We start from the raw sequence: 21,230 nt of genomic DNA on the forward strand, positions 1-21,230 counted from the left end.
CACCTGAGCAGTGCCACAGGCTGATCGCCTCCATGCCACGCCACACTGATGCAGTGTGTTCATGCAAAAGGAGGCCCAACAGAGTATTGGAGGCATTGAAATGAACATACTTTTCAGAAGCCTGACATTTCTGTTTAAAATATCCTTTTTTTATTGATCTTATATAATATTCTAATTTTTTGAGACACTGAATTTTGGGTTTTCTTATCTGCAAGCCATAATCATCAATATTTCAAGAAATAAAGGCTTGAAATATTTCACTCTATGTGTTCTGAGTCTATATAATATATGAGTTTCACTTTCAGAAAAGAGTGACAAAAAATATTGAACTTTTTCATGATATTCTAATTTTTTGAGATGCACTAGTATATGGGTCATAAATGTCCAAATTTGATGATTTCTGGCACATTTAATGCCTATTTTATCAATACACCATATGGGGATATTTATCAAAACATATTTTCAGGTGTGCAAACCTGATACTAAACAGAGGGCAACTTCTTCAGCCTGAGAACTTTAATGTGGACAAACACATATGCAAAAATAATTATTTATTATGCAACATATGCTCAAGGAAATGTCATATTCAATCCCAGCACAAAGTAGAGCTTTTTTTGTAACTTTTTTTGTTGTTGTTGTTTTTAGTATTTTTTTCCCCTTTCTTTTACATTCATTTTTGATGGTGATAACCTTTTCTTCACACTGTTCCACCTAAAACTCAAAAACATAAAAAAAACCCCAACAATTATTAAAATTATATAAAGAGGGACTGAATCAAACAAACAAAAAAGATTTGGTAAAGACAAGTCAAAGTGCCACTGAAAACTCAAGACCTCCCACAAGTAAAGTAAGACTTTTTACGGCCTGAAATTTTGATTTAAGCCTTTAAAAAAACTTTTCAAGGATCTGCAGGAACCCTGTATTTATCAATTTTGGATTAATTCAATTTTCCCAGTACTTGCCTATTTTATTGCGAGCTGACCACCCATGTTGTCCTTACTTTCTGCTACCTCAACAGATAAATATCAATGTCAGCCATAGGGCAAGTTATCAGGATACACATGTGGGAGTGGCAGCATGTTACAAACTTTCTACTCTCATAGCTGTCATAGCAAAAAAAACGGCTATTATAGTCCAGAGACACTCTAAAAATGACTGTGTTTCAAGCCACACTAATAAACATGTCACCGGCACAAAGCAACCTCTCACTCCTTCATATAAAAGAACGTCACATCAGGAGCTTTGTGGTGTTGTGAAGGAAACTACTCCAGCACCTAAACAAAGTGTGAAGCACATAAACTGGATGAAGTGCACTGACACCGAGTGCTGTGTGGCACCATGGGAAATGCTAGCTATGGCTCTACTTCAAACGCAGACTCAGCGTGACGCTGGTTTTACAATGCACACTTCCTGACGCTAACAGGGTGTCTGTGTGTGTGTCACTTCACGCCTCCTGTGCACATTCCAGCAGCGACCTTAGAGGTGGATTATTAACCTGTCATTCACCTCAGGGCGGACCACAACCTGCTTTCAGGTTCAATGTGGATGAAGAACAGATTAAATCTTTAAATTAGCACATTTTCAAGAGCAGTCTCTCTGATTTCTTTAGATAGATAAAACATAATATATCACAATTTAACAAGATTCAGTTTCCACCACATGAACCCACCTCCTGCGTAGATGCCAGCGCTGGTGAGAGTAGCCCTAAAGGGGGAAATGTGTGCAGCCTTCTCCTTCTCCAGCTCTGCAACAGATTTGGGTTTAGGGGGAGCTGCAACAGGCACATTGTTGGGCTGAGGGGCAGGGAAAAGGTTCTTTCCACTCTGGAATGAAATGAGAAAAGAAAAATCAGAAAATGGAATAAATATTTCCAAGCAATGATATTACAGGCACAGCTTGGATTTATCTACACCATGAAGGAAGAGAAGCATCGCAGAAACATGGGTGGTTGTCCATTATCATAATATCAAATGATATTTCTTTAGAGCTGATTCTTTATTCTCTGATCTTGTTACCTAATGTTGCCCAATGACCTCTATTGCACTTGGAAATATGTGAAACTTGAGACCCTGATGTCAAGATGAAAGTAAGACAACTAATGATCAGCAGGCACAGTCAGTAGTATCTCTATTTCAGCACCATTAATAAGATTAACAAGATGAAAATAATGGTTTGTGCTTCATATTGTTATAGATCTTATTAATCCACCTCCTAGAGAAAACATGAGGGTGGAATAAATACAGCCAAATCCACAAGGGATGTAGAGGTAGACTTCGACTTTAAATATCTTTTTACATTAATTATTACCATAACACTTCTAATTAAGGTGGATTAGAGTCTCTACATAATGATCAGGAAGAAAAATGAAATTTACACCTCAGTAAGCACGGACAGGAGACATCAATGATAAGCAACCACCCCATGAATACACATGGGGGGAGTAAGAGGGAGTAATTGTATAAAAACTAATTTGGGAAAGCAAAACTACCATCTCTAATCAACATAGAACAACACCTGTTTGACATTTGTGTTTACCTGTTAAAATGGCTTAACAGTGGATAAACTACTTTAGACACATCTTAGCAATATTGAATTATAAAACCATGCAAATGTTACCAAATGGATGGAAAGAACTGTATTCTAGTCATACACTATTGTAGTTTTATGGGACTGTTTCAGCACTTTAATCTGAAAATTAGGAACCCTTTTAAATGGACTAAAGAACCTCAAAACAAAAAAAATTCACATTTTACACAAGAGTTATTAAATAACCCTGTAAGCACTGTCTTGTATTTTTACTGCCATTTTTTAAAACATAATTGAATCATTTTTCTATTTGATGTTTAAACATGGGAGTGTGTTCTGTAAGGGGAGACGTTACTCCCCAGGCTGGAAAAGCCTCTCTCAAAAGAAGTGATGACAGGAAAAGTGTCCTTAGGGTGACATCTAGTGTCTATAAAAGAGACTTGCAGGGTAACATATCAGCAGATGCATGTGTGCTAGGCTAAAAACCCCACAGCTTTCCTACCTGCATGACAACAGATCCTCTGACGACGTGATCCATGGTGCCGTAGTCAAACGCTTCTTTGACGTCAAGGAAAAAGTTGTCCTTGTCTGGGCTGACAGCTCGTAACAGCTTGGTGATGTTGTTGGAGTACAGAGTGCTGGACTGTGTTGGCAAGCGGCTGGGCAGGTCTGTGTAGCCGATGTGGGTCACTCCCTTTAAGAAATATGGACAGATATGACCATTTGAAGGGACAACATTTTAAACACATGTACAAAGACAACTAACATAATCAGCAGCGGTATGGGTGTTACCAGCATGTATTCAGACCTTGTGTACTGAAAGCTCTCCAGGAACTGTGGTCTCGATGTTTCCTCCAGCCTCTGCGGCCAAGTCCACCACCACAGAGCCATCTTTCATGCTCTCCACCATGTCTTTGGTGATCAGGATGGGTGCCTTCCTTCCTATTATGTTACAGTGGAAACCGATGTTATAGGTACAATGGAATTAAAACCATACAAGTATTAAAATCTTTAAATCTTGTATTCTTCTATTAAATCTTTAAATCTTCTATTCTTTAAATCTTAAGTATCAATCAATCAATCAGTTCATTTTTATTTATATTGCACCTTTCAGACAAATTCATCTGCAGTTCAGTGTCAATCACAAAAGGGTAGGATGTCAAAAAGGATTTCAAGACTAACGGACACAATGTAAAATCAGGAAATATCAACAAAACATGAACAATGGCATAGACAGAACACTTTCTCACCATCTCTCCATTTTCAGAAATTCCCTAACAAGAGACGTGTTTTGGCATCTTTCAATCTAAAGACAACCTGCCTCATCAATGTCTTTACTTTTCCTTAGTTTGAATCCGTGTTTACGTTGTGCGTTAGTCTGTGCTTCTTTCTTTGCATACCAGGAATAAGAGCCGTGCTGATGACAATGTCCACTTCCTGACACTGTTTGGCGAACAGCTTCATCTCTGCCTCGATGAACTCCTTGGACATTTCCTTGGCGTAGCCTCCTTGGCCCTCTCCTGACTCCTTGATGTCCACCTCGAGCGGTTCTGCACCCAGAGATTTAAACTGCTCCAAAGCTGCAGCTCTGCGGGAGAGGAAAGAAGTCATTTAGTTTTTGGAAAAATGGAAAATGCCTTTGCTAGATCTGGGGCTCACTTGCTGTAAAATTTGTTGAAAATGACGCATTAACTGCAAATTTTGGAGTTCTTAAAACTGAAACACAGAAAAAAAAACATACTGATGTAGATATTAGGATACATAACCATGTTTAGTGCATGAACAAGAACAGGTCTTTAAAGTCTTTGAATAATTGTATTAAATCATATTTGTTTTAAGTCTATTCATAGTTACACTTTCTTAAAGTCTAGAGATGATTAGTAATCATATTACTTTTACCTATTAGCTTCATGCTATTTATACTTTTACTTCAATTTCTTTCTTTATTTAAGAACTAGGTACAGGAGATTGAAATTTGCATGAGCTATTTGAGCTATGTTTTTTTTTTTTTGTTATTGTGTTGTTATTCTCATCAGAGACACATTCAATGAAAAAAACAAACTAATACAAACTCAGCCACCAACACACTTGACTGAAAGTCACAACTTTGCATGGTCACTTTTTGAACTGTAACACTGATCTTAATTTTCTTAATTTTCACAGTTGTTAAACATCGATTTCTTAAGCATAACCATCTGCTCCAGCTGGTTTGTAAGACATTTTTGTCTCTGTGCAGTGACAGTAACATAAATGTTTAGACAAATTGTGGACTTTATTTATCAGCCTGTCTATAAAGCTTTCAGCCATTGCTGTTTCTCTTGACTGCCAATCCTCCACCTCTACACCGCCTCCACCAGTTTTTTCATTAACTGCCTTTGTCTGTTTTGCTTTCATTTTTGTGGACAAGCACAGCCAACCTGTCAAAATGATACTGGAGATGCATGGCAGCTATGATACCTCTGTGTACGCGTAGTTATCAGCAGGTATGTCTCTGTCCTACTGTATCGAACACAAACCTGGTATCAAATCCTCTGACTATGGCTCCCATGGCTCTGGCAGAACCAGCTGCTGCCAATCCAGCCACACCACCTCCGATGATCAGAACCTAACCACGTTCAGATACAGGAAAAAAAATCATAAAAATGTGTAATTTTGCACAAGTACATTTACACTAAAGACACCTCTTTTAATTTCAAACTACACACCTTTTATTGCCAGTTTAAGTTACAGAAACACAAATTCACAAACTACACACCTTTTATTGCCAGTTTAAGTTACAGAAACACAAATTCACAAACTACACACCTTTGCAGGTGGCACTTTCCCAGCTGCTGTGATCTGTCCGGTGAAAAAGCGACCAAAGTTGTTCGCTGCTAACACAACCGCCTTGTACCTGAAATGGCAAAGATAAGAAACAGGAAATTAAAAATGTATCAAAATGGATAACAGCATGTATTTACCTTTAGATGTTTAAACATCCTCAACAAAGACGTGAGAATAAATCTGAACAAACATGTTTGTAAATATTTGAACAAAAATGGCTAATTGTTATCACTTTTTCTGTGTTTATGGTCTCTGTATCTTTAATCAAGCAGTATCCACCTGTCTCTGATAAATAAAGCATTAAGAACAAAGCTGCACAACAGTGTGTTCATACCCTGCGATGTTTGCCATGGAGCTCAGAGCATCGTAACCCTGGGCGATGGTGACTCGAGGAACCTGGTCCATAGCCAGGACGGTGGCCTTCTTCTGGGACAGCATGTCCATCAGCTCAGGGTTCTGAGCCGGGTAGATGAAGCTGATCAGAGTGCCGGCCTCCTTCATCAGGTCCACCTCGTGAGCGTCGAGTGCTGGGTTGAACATGGGAGCACGGACCTATAACAGGATCATTTAGTTGAGAAAACTAGGGCCAAGAAGAACTCAAAAGAAAAACTAATTATCATTTTCATGCTAAAATGCAAAGACTCGACTACTCTGTCAAATGTCTTCAACCTAAGGAGAAAGTCTGTGACAGAGAGCATGTTAAGGCTTCCTAGCTCTGACGAACATGCCTGAAATTAAGATATACTGGACTGTTTATTCATATTTTGTCCTTAAAGCCCTGGTTCTTTACAACAGCAAAATTCACACATAAGAAAATCTAATAATTTTCAATATATACCCAGAAAGAGACTATCCATACAAAATAGAGATGTCCTATCTAGAGTGATAAATCATCAATCACTGGTGCCACTTATTGATATGTATTAATCCGCTATTTACTCCTCTCTGGATTCTCTTTCTCAGATAATATTCTGCAGAAGTATAACTCCAGCTCGTCTCCTCATCCAGCTGAACAACCACTTATTTCATTCAAAATATTTAAATAAAACTGTCTAAAACAACAGTTGGCAACAACGACTTTTAACTTCTCTATAGTGTAGAGCAGTAGGAAGCTTTCTCTCCCAACAGGGGGCGGTTTCATGAGTGTATGACCTCACATAAAGCTATGAAGCTTTCAGATTATTTGCCCTTGATAATTCAAACCATTATGAAAACAGGTAATAAAGCAGACACCAAACATTCAAACAAAATATCTCCTCAACAGTCCATCAAAAACAACATCAACAGGTGATTTCTGATGCTTTCAACATTTTAACTTCTCAGACCACCTGACACATCTCCCTCTTTCTGGTTTTTATTTACCATAAACGCCACCTGAATCCTACCTTGACCAGCACATCTGATGCCAGGACATCTTTAATATCTTTAATTGTTGCTCCAGCCTGAGTGTACATTTCATCAGGAAACTTTGAAGGCTCTCCAGCTCCTGACTCCACAATGACATTAAAGCCCTGCTTGATGAGCGCCTGGACACCAGCAGGGGAAAGCGCCACACGACGTTCATTCTGGAAAATTTCTTTGGGTACACCGACTGTGAGTTGTTTATATGGAATGCCTGTAGAGACAAAGAGATAGATTATACGATGGATTATTGATGGCTGTTAGTAATATTATTTACATTTCACATTTAAATCTCTAGAAAGGGACTCTTATTGTGTAGATTTTTATGAGTTGTCAAAGTGGTTTCTCTTCTTCTGTGCTGATTTTGTTCTGTGCATGCAAATGTAAAGTTTTGACATTAAAATCTCCTGTCCTTGAGCATTTAAATAAATCCTGAATGTTAAAGGCTTTTTCAGTTGGTGTTAATGTAACCAGTAATTATAAGATACCATATAGACACCATCTAGATCGTCACTGATCTTAAGCTCCTCGCAGGAGCTTTAAATCACGATTAAGTAATTCATGTCGGACACATGAACAGAGGAGCTAATTACAGTCAGTCAGACATACCTGACTACTAGTGTCAGTCAACTTATTTGGCTTCTCTTTCACCAGTTAGTGCACAAAGACAAAGACCATTTAAGATCAGAATTACCACAGCTCAGGCTGAGCAATCCTTCATGAAGTTACCTCTGCATTTTCAAGGATATGACCGTGAGCTTAGGATAAATTGTGTTTACCATAAATACTGTGCATGCCTCTTAGTAGACTGACAAGGTCATCCCTGTTGAAACAACAAAAAGCTACAAAGCTAAGTTAGAGCTTTATTTTTGAAACTTTTTGGCATGATGATATTTGACCCTGACCCTGTCTGCTCTGATGTTGTCAAAATTAGCTGTGCACGTATATCTATTTTTAAACTATGATTAGAAACATAATGCATAAGGTCCAACCTAAAAGATGACAAAAATGAAGATAATGTTAATTTCTGTGCAAAAAAAAAATCACAAAAAAAAAAAAAAAAAACTTTTTGAGATTATAAAGTTGTATATTTACAAGAAACCAAACTCACAATTGTCCAAGTTTAAACAGTTTTAAATTTTGACACAACTAACACAAAAAAATGTTAAAATCGTAAATTCACAACAGTGTAAAGTAAAAAAAATTTACAAGAAAACCATACAGAAAACAGTGGTTGGATTTTTGACTTTATAATCTCAAATATTAAACTCTTCAGCACAAGTTATAAAGTAAAAAAAATCTATTTTTCCTCATAAATCAATGACTTTTCATACTTAAGAATTTCTAGATTTTTCATGAAAATGAACAGATCCTCTTTTTCTCCTAGAGTGGCCTTAATACACCGTCAAAATAATGGATAGTTAATATATAGATTTTTTTTATGAAGGACAAGTGTATGTAGGCCCATTATGTTTGGATTGTAGGAATGAAAACAATTAAAACTGATAGACCTTGTGTCTATTTATATCCAGATATGAATAAATAATCACTGGATACTTTTAAAAAGTGTATCTGCAGCTGGCACACTAACAAAATTTATAGTAATCCCCTAAAACCCACCTAAATAGCAGCCAATGGAAAACCCTTGCAATCGATACTCAGAGTTTTCATTTAAATCAGACCGTAAGACCCAAAAAAAGTTGCTTATAAAACAGAAAGCTTCTCTTTGTTGCCTGAGATTTAAAACAGACCTGATACGACATGTGAGGGCAGATAGGAGGCTTGTCATGGGAATGAAAGCAGCTAAAAGTCAAAGTCAAATTAAGCAAAAAAGATTCAAAAGTATGGCAACAAATCTATGACATTATTCCAGCCTTTCTATCTGTGTCTATTTTAGTTTTCTCTATTCATGTTTAGTGTCCAAGCAAACAGACAGGTCACATGCTGAGTCCACTCCTATAGAAAATTCCTTTGCAGCTCTTTCTCAGACACACCGCCTTCCCTCTCTCTAGTGACCCATCTTTCCCAGCCTAGTTTTCTATATAGAGTTCAAAATCATAAAAACACATCTCAGAGTCACCGAATGACAATACTTGTTACTGTTAGGCATGTCTAACTTCTCTGAGCCAACAAATTTAGCACTTAGGTCTCATTCAGCTAAACAGATAAGAGTTTAGTCAGCTGAGCGGTCTGTCCCATGAGTATCATATTACTGAGCAGAAGAGTAGAAAGCAGCACAACCCACAGAGCCAGCAAATAATCCTAAAAATACAAGTCAAATACTTACTAAGCATTAGCTTGCATACTGGAGGAACTCACTGCAGAGACAACTATTTAGTAACAGCTTAATTTCAACATCTAGTTTCACAATGGAGCATGTGATGAAATGCTATATTTAAAGGTTTTATGTGCTAGTTTTCTACACCATTCAGGTTGATATTTTTGTCCAGTTTAATTTGAGTCTTATGTATCACTTTTACTCCTCAAGAAGAGACCTGGAATTAGCCGAACAAGAGCTACGATAAGATCCCTTTCCTGTTAGGATTTCTTCCCTTAACCTGCTCTTAAGGCTGCCAGAGAAACAAAGGCAGAGAGACCCAATAAACAGTACTGTGTAAATAAAACATGAAACACCAAAGATAATTGTTAGCCTTCATCACATAGTAAACACTACAATGTGTCAAATGCACAATTATTTCCTTTAAAATAACACTTGTTTTCTTCTTTGAGCAATGTGCCAGATAGAAAGAAAAGCAGACAACATATATGCAAACATGGAGAGTTTAAAATGTTAATCCTTAAAAATGTGGCAGCAAGTGTAAACTTTATTGTTGAATTAGATTCTGCTTATAAAGCAGATACTTTCTGCCCATGTCATTGTTCACAGATTCAATCTTAAAGCTTTGAACATTCTCAGTCTATACCACCCCTCTATAGGCTCTACAACTCAAAACAGAAGCACGTCTATATGACGTGTGTAGTGGACTCCTCTCCTTGTCTGTGACCCTGTAATCTGACACTTGTGTGTCCAGAATAGACGCTGCCAGCTGTTACTGGAGCTGACTGAACTGCACCATGAACCAGGTCACTAACACCCCCTTAAACACCCACCTTCACCAGCACAACCAGGAACCAAGAACACTCTGACATGAGGCACCTGCAGCCAGCTGATACTGGATCCTGCAGTACACAAACACAACAAACACTCTCTCTCTCTCTGCCTGGTTACTGGACGCAGAGTGTGGGCATGGAAATGGAGAACAAAGCCTGAGGGCTGCAGTGGATGACCTTGAGAGTCAAAGTGGTTGCATGTAGAAACACTCACCTCTAGAATAAACTTTGGAAAGATGTTTTATTCAGCCTTATTTTGCTCAAACATGAGAATGCATTCTTACATCAACAAAGATCTAAAAGAGATGATGAACTATGAAAAAGATTAAATACGCATGACTCTCAGTAAAGCGTGACTTTACTATGAAGACAGAGTTGTTCCCAAGGCCAACCAAGGCCGTTCTGCACCTGACATACAGGTGCATGAGAAGGTTAACAGCTGGTTTTGCCTTCAAGCTGCTATCAGAGGTAAAACTTAGATCTGTAAGCCTCGACAGCTAGGTTGCATGTGTGTTAGGCGAGGTTTCTAACAGGAGAAAAATGAAGCCAAACGAAACTTTTAATTTGCCCTCCGAGTCCAGAGTGAAATTTTGATAGTGCCTGCTTTGTTAGATTAATAGTAGGAACCTAACGCTTTAAATGTACACTTATATAAATATAAGAAAGGGGCTAATCTATCTTTACTCCAGAAATATAACCAGAAAATGGTAACATCACTTGATATAAAAATAACTAGTTTACTCAATTTAGCTCTATATTTGATCTTTCCTTTGGCACAATGAATGAGTCCAATCTCAATGGCCACACCTTCTTAAGCCTAACATACATAGATTTTCAAACTCAACTCATTTTGACAATGTGGCAGATCTCACCAGTGTTAATTTTGGCAGGTATTTTTAATTCTAGTCTTAGCTTAGTCTTTAAATGAAATGCATTTTACTTAAGTCACATTTTAGTCATTTCTATCCTTTTAAGTTTTAGTCCATAAAACATAGTCACATGTTAGTCTTTACTTTTAGTCCAAGCATTTATTTTCTTGTCTAAATCTGGTACCAAATCATGTTAGTGTGTTGTCTGCACCCTGCCAAACCTGGGGTCCCTGCTTTCTACAGCTAAGAGGAAGAATAGCTACAGATGCATTGTATTTTGACAGATTTACCCACAGTGGAGAAATATCCCGGATTCTGAACATCCCACGAAAACTAAATTACATTTTAGACTAGTTGTAGTCATCTTGATGAAAACTAAACTTAGTTTTTGTCAGTTTTAGTCATCACAGATTTAATTTTGTTAGTCTTAGTCTAGTGTTTGTCATGGCCTGTCAACGAACATTTTTAGTCATAATTTTAGTCGATGAAATTAACACTGGATCTCACACATGACCATAAATAATGACAGATTTAACAGTTTTGTTCTCATGTATGTGGTGAGCACAGTCTCCACTCTCAAAACTTAAAATTGTGCAGTCAAATTCAACTTCAAGATGAAAAAAGCTCAATTATGCTAGCTGTTAGCTACCTGCTACATTTACAGCAGTAACAACTTAAGTCCAACTTCTCCTAGTCAGTCCTACTGTTGCATGTTTCTGTGGACATGTATAAAAGCTCCTGATATTACCACGAATCAACAAGTTGCTCCTAAGTTTCTGACATCCATCTAACTTCATGCTTTGTGTTAATCATTAACATGGCTGTGTTTGTTGTGCTTCTTTCTTCAGTAAGCTTGCTTCCTGGTTGGCTATTGCTCTGTTCCACATAACGATCCACAGAGTGTGAGCTTGGTGGTCCTGGGAGTTCCCCTTACACAACAAAACTTCTGATCGTAAATATTGAACATGTTTAATATTTATGATTTCAAATCAGAGTGTGCTTAACCATCTTCAAAGCAGGTAGAGGAGAGTAAAATCACTCTCAACACACCTTACACCACAGGAAAATCTGGCAAGATAATCTCACGACTATCAGATTAACAGGCCTTTGCTGACTTAGGTAGAAAGAGGGAAATCAGGCCTGAAATAGCACGATTATCTTGTAGTATGCATGCCACTTCAGTGGACACAGTCAATAAAAGAACAGCATACAAAAAAGTCATTAACAGACTATCAAAATGGTCATGTTTAAACATGGCTACAAACTAGTCACTGTTTCTTACCTCCCTGGCTTTAAGTTTACTCACCAATGCAAGCATGCTGACCGGTAATGAATTAAGTCAGTGATTCTCAACAGGTGAATCAGGGAACAAAAGAGGGTCTCAAAGCTCTTACCAGTGGGTTGTGAATATGTGCAAAGAGATAAAACTGGGCAAAAAAGTCTATCTACAGAAGCTCAAAGTGGAGACACAAAAAATTAATACATCTTTTTTTTTAGTTTTTCCTATGATGACGAGTAAATTTCAGTATTCAACTTAAGATTTTTTTCTTATAGATTTCCTTTTCTTTTGATAATATAAGTGTTTCTTTCCAAGAAAAGAGGAAATTCTTCAAGAAATTACCAAATTTCAACCAAGTGTCTTGGGAAAATGGGGTAAAATGAGATATAGTCACACTTGTCATTCTGTAATAATTTGCATTTTATACACATTTTCTTTCTCTTTGTAGTTATATTTGGTTCTATTTGAGATCTAAACAATAACATTTCTCATTAAGATCATTTGAGAGGTTGGAAATTTCGCTATTTCTCTTGAGGAGGTGTTGGTGGGTCCTGATGCCCAGCCAGTTGAGAACTACTGAAGTAAGTGATCAAGACCTGGCACACTTAAGAAACCTTTGGGCTTCATTTTTTTCAGGAATTTGCCAATTTTCGTCAGAGGAAGTCCAAGCTGTTTTAAAAACTTAGTACTGCCATATTCCAGGGTTCAAGATCATAAATAAAGACGTGGCATTTTTTTTGTTTTTACAATATAACACAGTAATGGATAGAAAAAAAAATCTAGGAGAAACATGCCACACCTTTAAGGTAAAACTGGTCATGGGTGAGGAACCAGGAACTAACCTAAAACAGCTTACATCAGCATTAAGACAGTTGTCATAGTTCATAATCAAACCTCTTGTCACACTAACTCCAATTAGATGGAGTTTGTTTTTAATAACAGCTTCTTTTAGGTGGAAAATCTCATCTTTCTACAGGCTGAATTGTAATAATGTTAATTTATTGAACAAGTACATAAAGCTTTCGTGCCAAATTAACTTTTATGGAACTTACCTGGACTAGCACATCGTCCTAGAGCTTGATGGGTCCTGAAAAAACGAATGCACGTTGCTTTGACTGATCTGCTGCTCTGCAGCTTCACACAGGAGACCCCGCTGAACACGGGGGCCGAGCAGCTAGCTGCCACAACACGGAGGAGGCTCGCCATGGTGCACGCACACCCAACACTCACACACCAGGAGGAGCTCGACAGGACAGAGAACACCCCTCCTGAGGGGGAGGTGGGAGACAACAGAGAGAGAGGGAGGGAGAGAGGGGTTATGGGGGAGAGGAGAATAACAGGAGAATGAAAGTGTGCACAAGTAAGACAGAAAATGACAGTGTTAATATATTAAGCTTTTAATTCTACTACATCCTTTAAAGGAGGATCTGCAGAAATATGCCCTTCCCTGTTCCCTTACAAATGACCTTTGTTTATGAAACAGGTCCCATTCACTGGGACAAAACTTTCCAACATTCATTTGTGTCAAAATACAACAAACACTCTGGCTGTTAAATACATGTCATCTTTAGGTGTTTGCTGGCAGAATAGTAAAATATACTGCCCCTTGTCTGCAAATACAATTTTTTTGATAAAAAAAAAAAAAAAAAATCATGAACATCAATCTTACAATCTTAAAGCTGTAGCTGACTAAATGACTCTGCTGCAGTAAAAAGCACAAGCGTGTTTACATAAAAGGGAGATAATGAAACTGGGATAGAGAGGCTTAGCAGGGCTGGTGTAGTGGGGTTTAAACTAGAAATGACTGGCAGTTAAATCCAATCTGATTCTCTGTGTGCGCACAGAGGTTGTTTTAGTGAAATATTTAGACACTGATGTAAGAGTAAAACCTAAGCTGACTGGCAAATAAATGTATAAATGAGTAAATTGATTAGAAGCTTATTTTGAATCGTAGTTGTTCTAATGTTTTCTTTGGGTTAGGATCAGGAACTCTGGATTTGAACTCTTCACAATTTAAATTTAAACTTGGCTTTAAAAACACTTAACTTAGCTGAACTTTATGGCCTGTCTTATAGATAAAACCACATAAGGTGAAGGGCTTCATAAGGAACAGGCAGATAGAAAATAATAGTAGAAATAGAATAAGGGCAGTAAAATAATTAAAAACCGGTTCATAAATCAATTAATAATAAAATCCAACACCAAAACACTGAAGTCCCAAAGAAATAAAGACAGACATCAAAATAGTTCAAGCAGTTATGATTATAAGCTGCAGTCTCAGAAGGTATTAATGATTAAAACTAAGTTACTCTATGATCATTATAACAACCACAAATCAACTGTGCCAAAATTACACCATAAAAAAGTTTGTTTGTTAGACTTTAACACTGTTCAAAGTACCTGCTGTTGCATCCAAACAGACGATCAAAGAACAAGAAGTAACAAGGAAATGCAGAGATTTCCAGGCATGCATGAAGTTATACCACAGTCTGGAAGTACTTTTAGATCATGATTTTCTGCATGGAGGACGACTAGACCAATGTTTCTAACATCAGGTCTGCCAAATCAGCATTTTCTTTAAAAAGCATTCTAATAACCTATTTTATACATTAGTGCACCTTCTGCAAAACTGCAGGACATTTCAAAATGTACTGTCGACTTTGATTAATCGCCCTAAATATACATTTTTGATGTTTAATCGACATTAAATGAAATAGTCTTTATGTCTGATCGCTGACTTCAGCAGTAGTAGTTCCGCAAAACTTTTTTTATTTGAAAGAAAGAGTTTTCTTTGTAAATATAAAAACAAGCTGTCTTTGTGTCAAACATGTTTAAAGGTTAACATTTCGTGTACTCTTTTACTCCTTTAGGTTACAGCCACGGAGTCATGAGCTCAAGACTTAATTTGTGTAAAAAAAAAAAAAAAAAAAAAAAAAACACGCTACCACGTCACCAAAAGTGCGGCGGTCTTAAAATATGATCCCGCTGACATTTTGCTAACACCACAATGTTAGCCCATAAAACTATCGCCTTGGTTCATTGTAAGCGTTAGTCGCTTTGTCCTGAATGTCCCAGCCTAAACTTGGGTCATCATGTGAAGGTCTCTCATAAAACTCTGACCAACGGCATCATTATGACCCAATAAAACAACAACGATTGAATCAATGACTTCCTTGCGGTAGCGTTACATCAAACACTGTGACATTCACTGAAAATGACAAGTAAAATCTGGTGAATTTTGCACGTTTTGTTTCAGCTAAAGCTCGGTGTACTTCCCCTTTGAGTCAGACATCAATGTGACTAATATCCAAGCGGCCACCACTTGTCTCTTTTTGTCTGCACAAACTAGCGGGGGTGAAGCTAAAAGGAGCTAGCTAGCGTGCTAGCAGGTGGCTAATATACACATCTGTTTCGTGCATGTTGGCGATGTATGAGTCAGAAAAGCCCACAACAGTAACAGTATCAGGTAAAAACGGAACAAGTGCACATTGAAAAGTGAGAGTAGAGGAGTAAGTGGCAGATAACTCTACTGACCTTTGGAAATAGTCCTGGCTCTGTGCAGCACAGGCGAACTGTCGGATAACCCGGAAGATGTCCGGAGCAGCGGCCGGCATGAGAATATTATTGGATCATATGAGGAGCAAAGGAGGATGTCCGACCACTTTCAGCTGCGGTCACTGACGAGGCAAAAGAAAGCCACGAGTGCTTTTATATACGTCTGCTTAACAGCTATCTCAACCTTTGATGAAATGATAGTCGGATTAATCATCTTTTTTATATTTTCTTATATTTTATTAGTAAAGGCTTAATCTTGCAGTGAGGGACGTATTTCCAAAGGGCTTGAATCATTCATATGACCATTTTCCCGTAAACACAAACCCCCAATATTAACAATTACACTGCGACGAAAATGACATAAATCATTGCATCTATTGACATGTCTGTTAGATCTACTATTATATCGGAAATGGCGTCTAAAAACTGAAGATGCACATCAAATGCAACTCTTTATTTTGCCACTAAGGGATGCTGTTTTACCATTTACAATGATTTCATAATGAGAAAAAATGTGATCAGTCCCTCCTTCATCCATGAAATCCTATGTGAAATGTGACACAAAATAAAATAGAAAGAAAAGTGAATTCAGAAAGTAGTAAGACTCCTTTCATTTTTTTTCAATTTTCTTACGTTGCAGCCTGATGCTTCAGTCGTTTGAATTCATTTTTATTCTCATTAACCTACACTCAGTAAACCTTCAAGACAAAGTGAAAAAAGACTTCTGGAATTTCCTGCAAATTGATTAAAATTAAAACTGAAATATCTCATTTTCATAAGGATTCAGACCCTTTGCAAAACACTTGAAACTTGACTCCATTACCTCCCATTTCCCTTGATCTTTTCTAAGATGTTTCTACACCTTGATTGGAGTCCACCTGTAAGAAATAGCTGATTGGACATGATTGGGAAAGGCACACATCTCTATAGAAGGCCTCACAACTGAAAATGCATATCAGAGCAAAAACCATGCCATGGGTTCAAAGGATCCTGTTGCAACCCCACAGCAGCCTGTCACTGACATCCCCTGTTGGAACATGGCCTTCAGTTTGAAGATGGTAGGGCTCACTCCGGATAATGCTGCAACTTGATTTTGTGGAACACAGCTTGAAGTTGCACTGTCACACAGTCCCTATCCAGATCAGTCAAAGGTGACATGCTGATTCCTGCAGTCACTGACGACTGCAGCAGGGCCAAGGTGCAAGAATCTCAAAACAAGAGCCAATAGCCGCAGAAAAATAAGCTGTTTGGCATTGGTAGAGAAAATATGGCAAATTTTTTTATGGGCGCAAGCCACATACTCAGCTCTACTTCTCATCCCACAAAGGCATGTTTCTTAAAATGTGGCACCATTTTTTCTAAGAAGCATAATTAAAACAAATAAATAATCTACCAAACACACATTTTTCTTTCTTTTAAGACAAGGAGATATACTATTTCCTCTGTTGCAATGCATTATTAAATGCTGTGATTCATATCCTTTTAATAAAAGATACTGTAAAAATGTAAAAAATGTTCAGATTTGAACATGCACTAGCATCCCTGGTTCCTGTTTTACAACAGCTGGTGTTCATTTAAAACCATGACCTGTAGATCTCATCATACACCTTTGTATGAGATCTCGTGTTTTCAGATGGTGAGTCATTCTGATGGCGATGAGGGGTCAGTGTAAGGGAACTTTGAATCTAATCATGTTATCTCATGTATTTAATCCTAAGCATCATGCTATTATAAACACATGTGGGATACAGGATATTGGAATTGATATTTCCCTATTTATCTTAACTAAAAACAAATGTCCTTTAACTGATACATGACCTCCAGTATGAGAAAGTTTACCACAACTCAGGAAGAATTACAACAATCATCAGCATTAAACTGTTAAAATGCCATCCTGTGTTTAACCCCAGCCCCCTTTGGCGTTATTTCTGGATAAATCGATTTTTCATCAGCATTGATGTGAGACTCACATTTGTCGACTATGGGGTTCTTTTATATTTTGTGTTGTTATTTCTTTAACACAGTTATAGAGTAATCTTTGAAGTTTTGGTTCAGGTTGAACCTGTTCTATAGTAATAACTTCTTAAAAATCATCTTGACAGTCGGTTCCAGCCCCTCATTTCAATCACAGTGTCTACCATTTTTATATATGTGCTCTCTAACAGACATACTGGTCATCTGGTTCTCTTTATCCGGCTCACAGGGAGGAATGCATTGTTGCTATGCCTGGTTTTCATTTCAGCGTCTCACCCTAAAAACAGCTCTTCTAATTACATTGGCTCTGCTCACATGGCTTTTATTTTCTTTTTTTTTCTTGCCCTATATGCACTCTTCATTTCTAGGTCTTCCTTAACAATAAATTCAACAAATATGAAACTTTGAGGTCAGGAAGCAGGTGAACGAAGATGCTTGACAGTAAAACCATCAGAGTTCTGCCTAGCTATGTTTAGACACGTGTTTTTAAGGTTACAAGAGAAGCATACTCATCTTTATTTCAACCTTTGTGCTGTCCTTTGGTTGATTTTGACCTATTTTCATTTTTTATATAATAAATGAATGGTGTTTTTAATCTAATTACATAAAAATGTCATGGATGATCAATACTTATAAATGAAAAAGAGGAATTTTAATAAAATCAATTGCGCTTGTTGCCTTGGCAGGCCAAAAATGACCTAGGGATGTTATAACCATAATCATAGCCAACATAATTCACAGTGTCAGCTAAATTTAAAACAACAAGGTATAATTTCGTGTAAATGGTGCATATAGTCTATAAATTACAAAATAATTTTCAACATTGTGTTAATGACTAGATAACGTTGACTATAAAGCATTAGCACAGAAGTAAAGGATAAATTCGACATGCTTTCTTAACACGAGACAAACCAGAAAAGGTCAGTTTTTACCAACAAGGAGTGTGATTACGCTCCTCTGATCATGACTGTTCTCAAAATATTACAACATTGTTGGTTTTTCACCAAAAAATTTGAGTGTATAGAGGTAATTCAGCAGGCCATGGATTTGAGATCAGCTGATCTATCTGATTTGCTCTTGGCACGCTATTGGCTAATCCAACTTGCTGCCATAATTAAACTGTTCTTGCCTGGCTATGCTTTGCTGCTCTCTCTGCAAGCTGTTTTTGCAACCCTCCTCCACCCCAGCTCCTCCTCTGTGCTACATGCTGAACTAGGAATAATCTCATGTAAAAAAGGCACGCTGACTGCTGGTATAAATTTGTGACCAACTGCACATTCATCTTTAAAAAGCAGAGAAACCAGACTCAGTTTGAATTTGACCCACGAGAATAACGACTGCATAGTCCAAATGAAAATAAGATGAGGGTTAAAAAAATCAATCTTCTGCTTCATGCTTTCCAGTGTGCTTTAAACATGATGTTTGTAAAGTATGAAAGGGTTAAGCCAATAAAAATGCCTTGACATTCAAATACAACTCCTATGTTTTAAGGAGCAATAGTGGACTTATTTTACATCATGGTGGCTGTAAGGAGACATTACAGTGGCTTAACCAAAGTTTGCTGAAAGGGACAATAAGTCATTTGATTAACGCTGATTGTTTACCAAAATGTCTATATTTCAATTACATTTTTAAAATGCTTTCTGAATGAAAAAGTTTTTAAGTAAGATAATTATGTATCTGCGAGGAGCCACCATCAAGGAGCTGTAAGGTCAGATCAAAGGAATTTAACTGAATGTTAACAGATAGTATAAATTAGTAGGGCTTTTGTTCAACGTGGGTAAAGTTTAGGCTAGCGGAGCAATTGTGGGATAGTTGAAGGAGGAATAAATACCTGCCTTTCTGTCTGAAAATCTGCAACTTGCCTGAAGTCACATTTTTACAGCTTTGAACAAGCCTGAACTTTAACGGCAGCATCTGATAGCCTGTCTGGGTTATTTATGGTTGCTGACTATAGCCTTCATTCAAAAGGTTCAACTCTTGTTGAATGATTAGCTCAACGCTAAACTACCTCGGTGATAACTTATCTCCCACTCCCGCATCTCATTATTTTCTCAGCTTTTCATGAGTGATGCAGGCTGCAGTTCTGTAAATCATGCTAGTGCCATTCTCTGATGAATACTGACACATCTGAAACAGAAACTGTCAAGCTTAATCAGTCTTTGCGAGGTATGATAAAGTAGCTAATCTGACCTCTGAAGCATGTTCTTTTCACTTGCCCTTGGCACAGAGGTCAGAGGTCAGGGTTTGCTTCACAGCAGTCCTGAAACAGGTGAGGATTCAGTGTGATGATTAAAGGCACAGTAGGGTGGCTGTCCTCACCCATCTACTGTCACTGATATAATGCAACAATGAGCTCTTGCATTTGTGAATGCACACAAAAACACAGGGATATGATGGCATTTGCAAGGCAGATCAAGCTTATTAACAGAGCACCAGTCATACAAAAGCCACTCAAAGTGCTTTACAGATCTAAAAACACACCTTGTTTGCATGACTATCCTATTTCTTTTTAAGATTTTTTAGGGCTTTTTGCCTTTAATTTGATAGAACAGCTGAAGAGACAGGAAACATGGGGAAAGAGAGTGGGGGAAGACATGCACCAATCAGAGCTGGGGCTGGGATTATGGGTGCCTGCTACCACCGGAGCAAAACTTGTACCTGCAGTCCTATTTTTTATTGTAAAAACATTTTTTTTTATTCTGTGACAGAAAGAGAATTTACAATATTGCACTGTCAGTTGCATTCATTTTCGTCCAAAGCGACGTAAATATAAAGGCCGGCTCAGACTGCACTAATTCAGCCAGATTTAAACCCGATTGCAGCATCGCAGCTCATCGCCAAAAATTGGGCTGGATTTAGAGGGTTGGGAGCGACAAATGGTCTTGTTGTGTGACATAATTAACCACCTGTCCAAGATGCCCCATGACCATGACTCGACAAGACTAGCATGTCAGAATTTTTCTTTCATCATCGACGCCAGTCCTGACGTCTACCAACAGGAGAGCATATGTTCCTTATCTTTGCATCATCATTTACAAGAATCCCTACTTTTTCTCCTTCGGGGGAACTAATGTGTACTTTTTATTTGATTTTATTTTTGTAATAACATGCAAACCTTAAGTTCTATCTGATGGAGAGCCAGTCCATATTGCCCTCTTTTTGATACACCCATAATTGTTACCCATAATCCAATCCACTGTTTCTTGTTTCCTCATGAGATCAACTTGAGACCTCATCATCAGTCAAATTGTTGTCACCGACACATATTGCTTGGGAGTCTCATTCTACCACTGGGGACAACACCAGAGAATAGTCTAGCTGAGTCCATAGTGGGTCTTTTCCCTTGAGAGTATAACTTAAATCAAATGGAGTTGGGTAATTTATTTCACCATCGAGGGACAACAAAGGAGAAGAGTTGGGCTTGTGGTTTGGGCCCTGAAGTGATGGAAGTACCAGTGTAGAGAAATGAACAGTAGAGTGACGTGCTGTCTTGGGTTGGTTAAAGATCAACGTTCTGGATCATCTGCAGAGGTCTAAATGTGCATGCAAGGAGGCCTGCCAGTAATGAGTTGCAGTAGTTGAAGCATAATATGACAAGAGCGTGTGCCAGGAGTTGTGTTGCATTCTCGGTCAGGTAGGGTCTGATCCTCTTGATGTTATAGAATGGGCATGACCGAGCAATCAAGGCC

The 21,230-nt window shown here is 37.9% G+C and overlaps 1 protein-coding gene across 1 annotated transcript in view; it reads right to left on the bottom strand.

The window, feature by feature from the left end:
• The window catches only part of nnt (nicotinamide nucleotide transhydrogenase), a 53,329-nt gene extending 37,680 nt beyond the window's left edge, over positions 1-15,649 (bottom strand). The window contains exons 1-10 of the mRNA XM_041810769.1: positions 15,544-15,649; positions 13,062-13,277; positions 6,735-6,964; positions 5,684-5,901; positions 5,332-5,419; positions 5,043-5,131; positions 3,927-4,114; positions 3,335-3,468; positions 3,029-3,220; positions 1,670-1,823 (exon numbers count right to left, since the gene is read on the bottom strand). Coding sequence (XP_041666703.1) covers positions 1,670-1,823; positions 3,029-3,220; positions 3,335-3,468; positions 3,927-4,114; positions 5,043-5,131; positions 5,332-5,419; positions 5,684-5,901; positions 6,735-6,964; positions 13,062-13,215 — 1,447 coding nt within the window. The 5' untranslated portion in view covers positions 13,216-13,277; positions 15,544-15,649. The remainder of the gene's footprint in view (positions 1-1,669; positions 1,824-3,028; positions 3,221-3,334; positions 3,469-3,926; positions 4,115-5,042; positions 5,132-5,331; positions 5,420-5,683; positions 5,902-6,734; positions 6,965-13,061; positions 13,278-15,543) is intronic.
• Positions 15,650-21,230: the final 5,581 nt, after the last annotated feature.

Source organism: Cheilinus undulatus, linkage group 17 (genome assembly GCF_018320785.1).
Source record: "Cheilinus undulatus linkage group 17, ASM1832078v1, whole genome shotgun sequence".
NCBI classification, from domain to species: domain Eukaryota; kingdom Metazoa; phylum Chordata; class Actinopteri; order Labriformes; family Labridae; genus Cheilinus; species Cheilinus undulatus.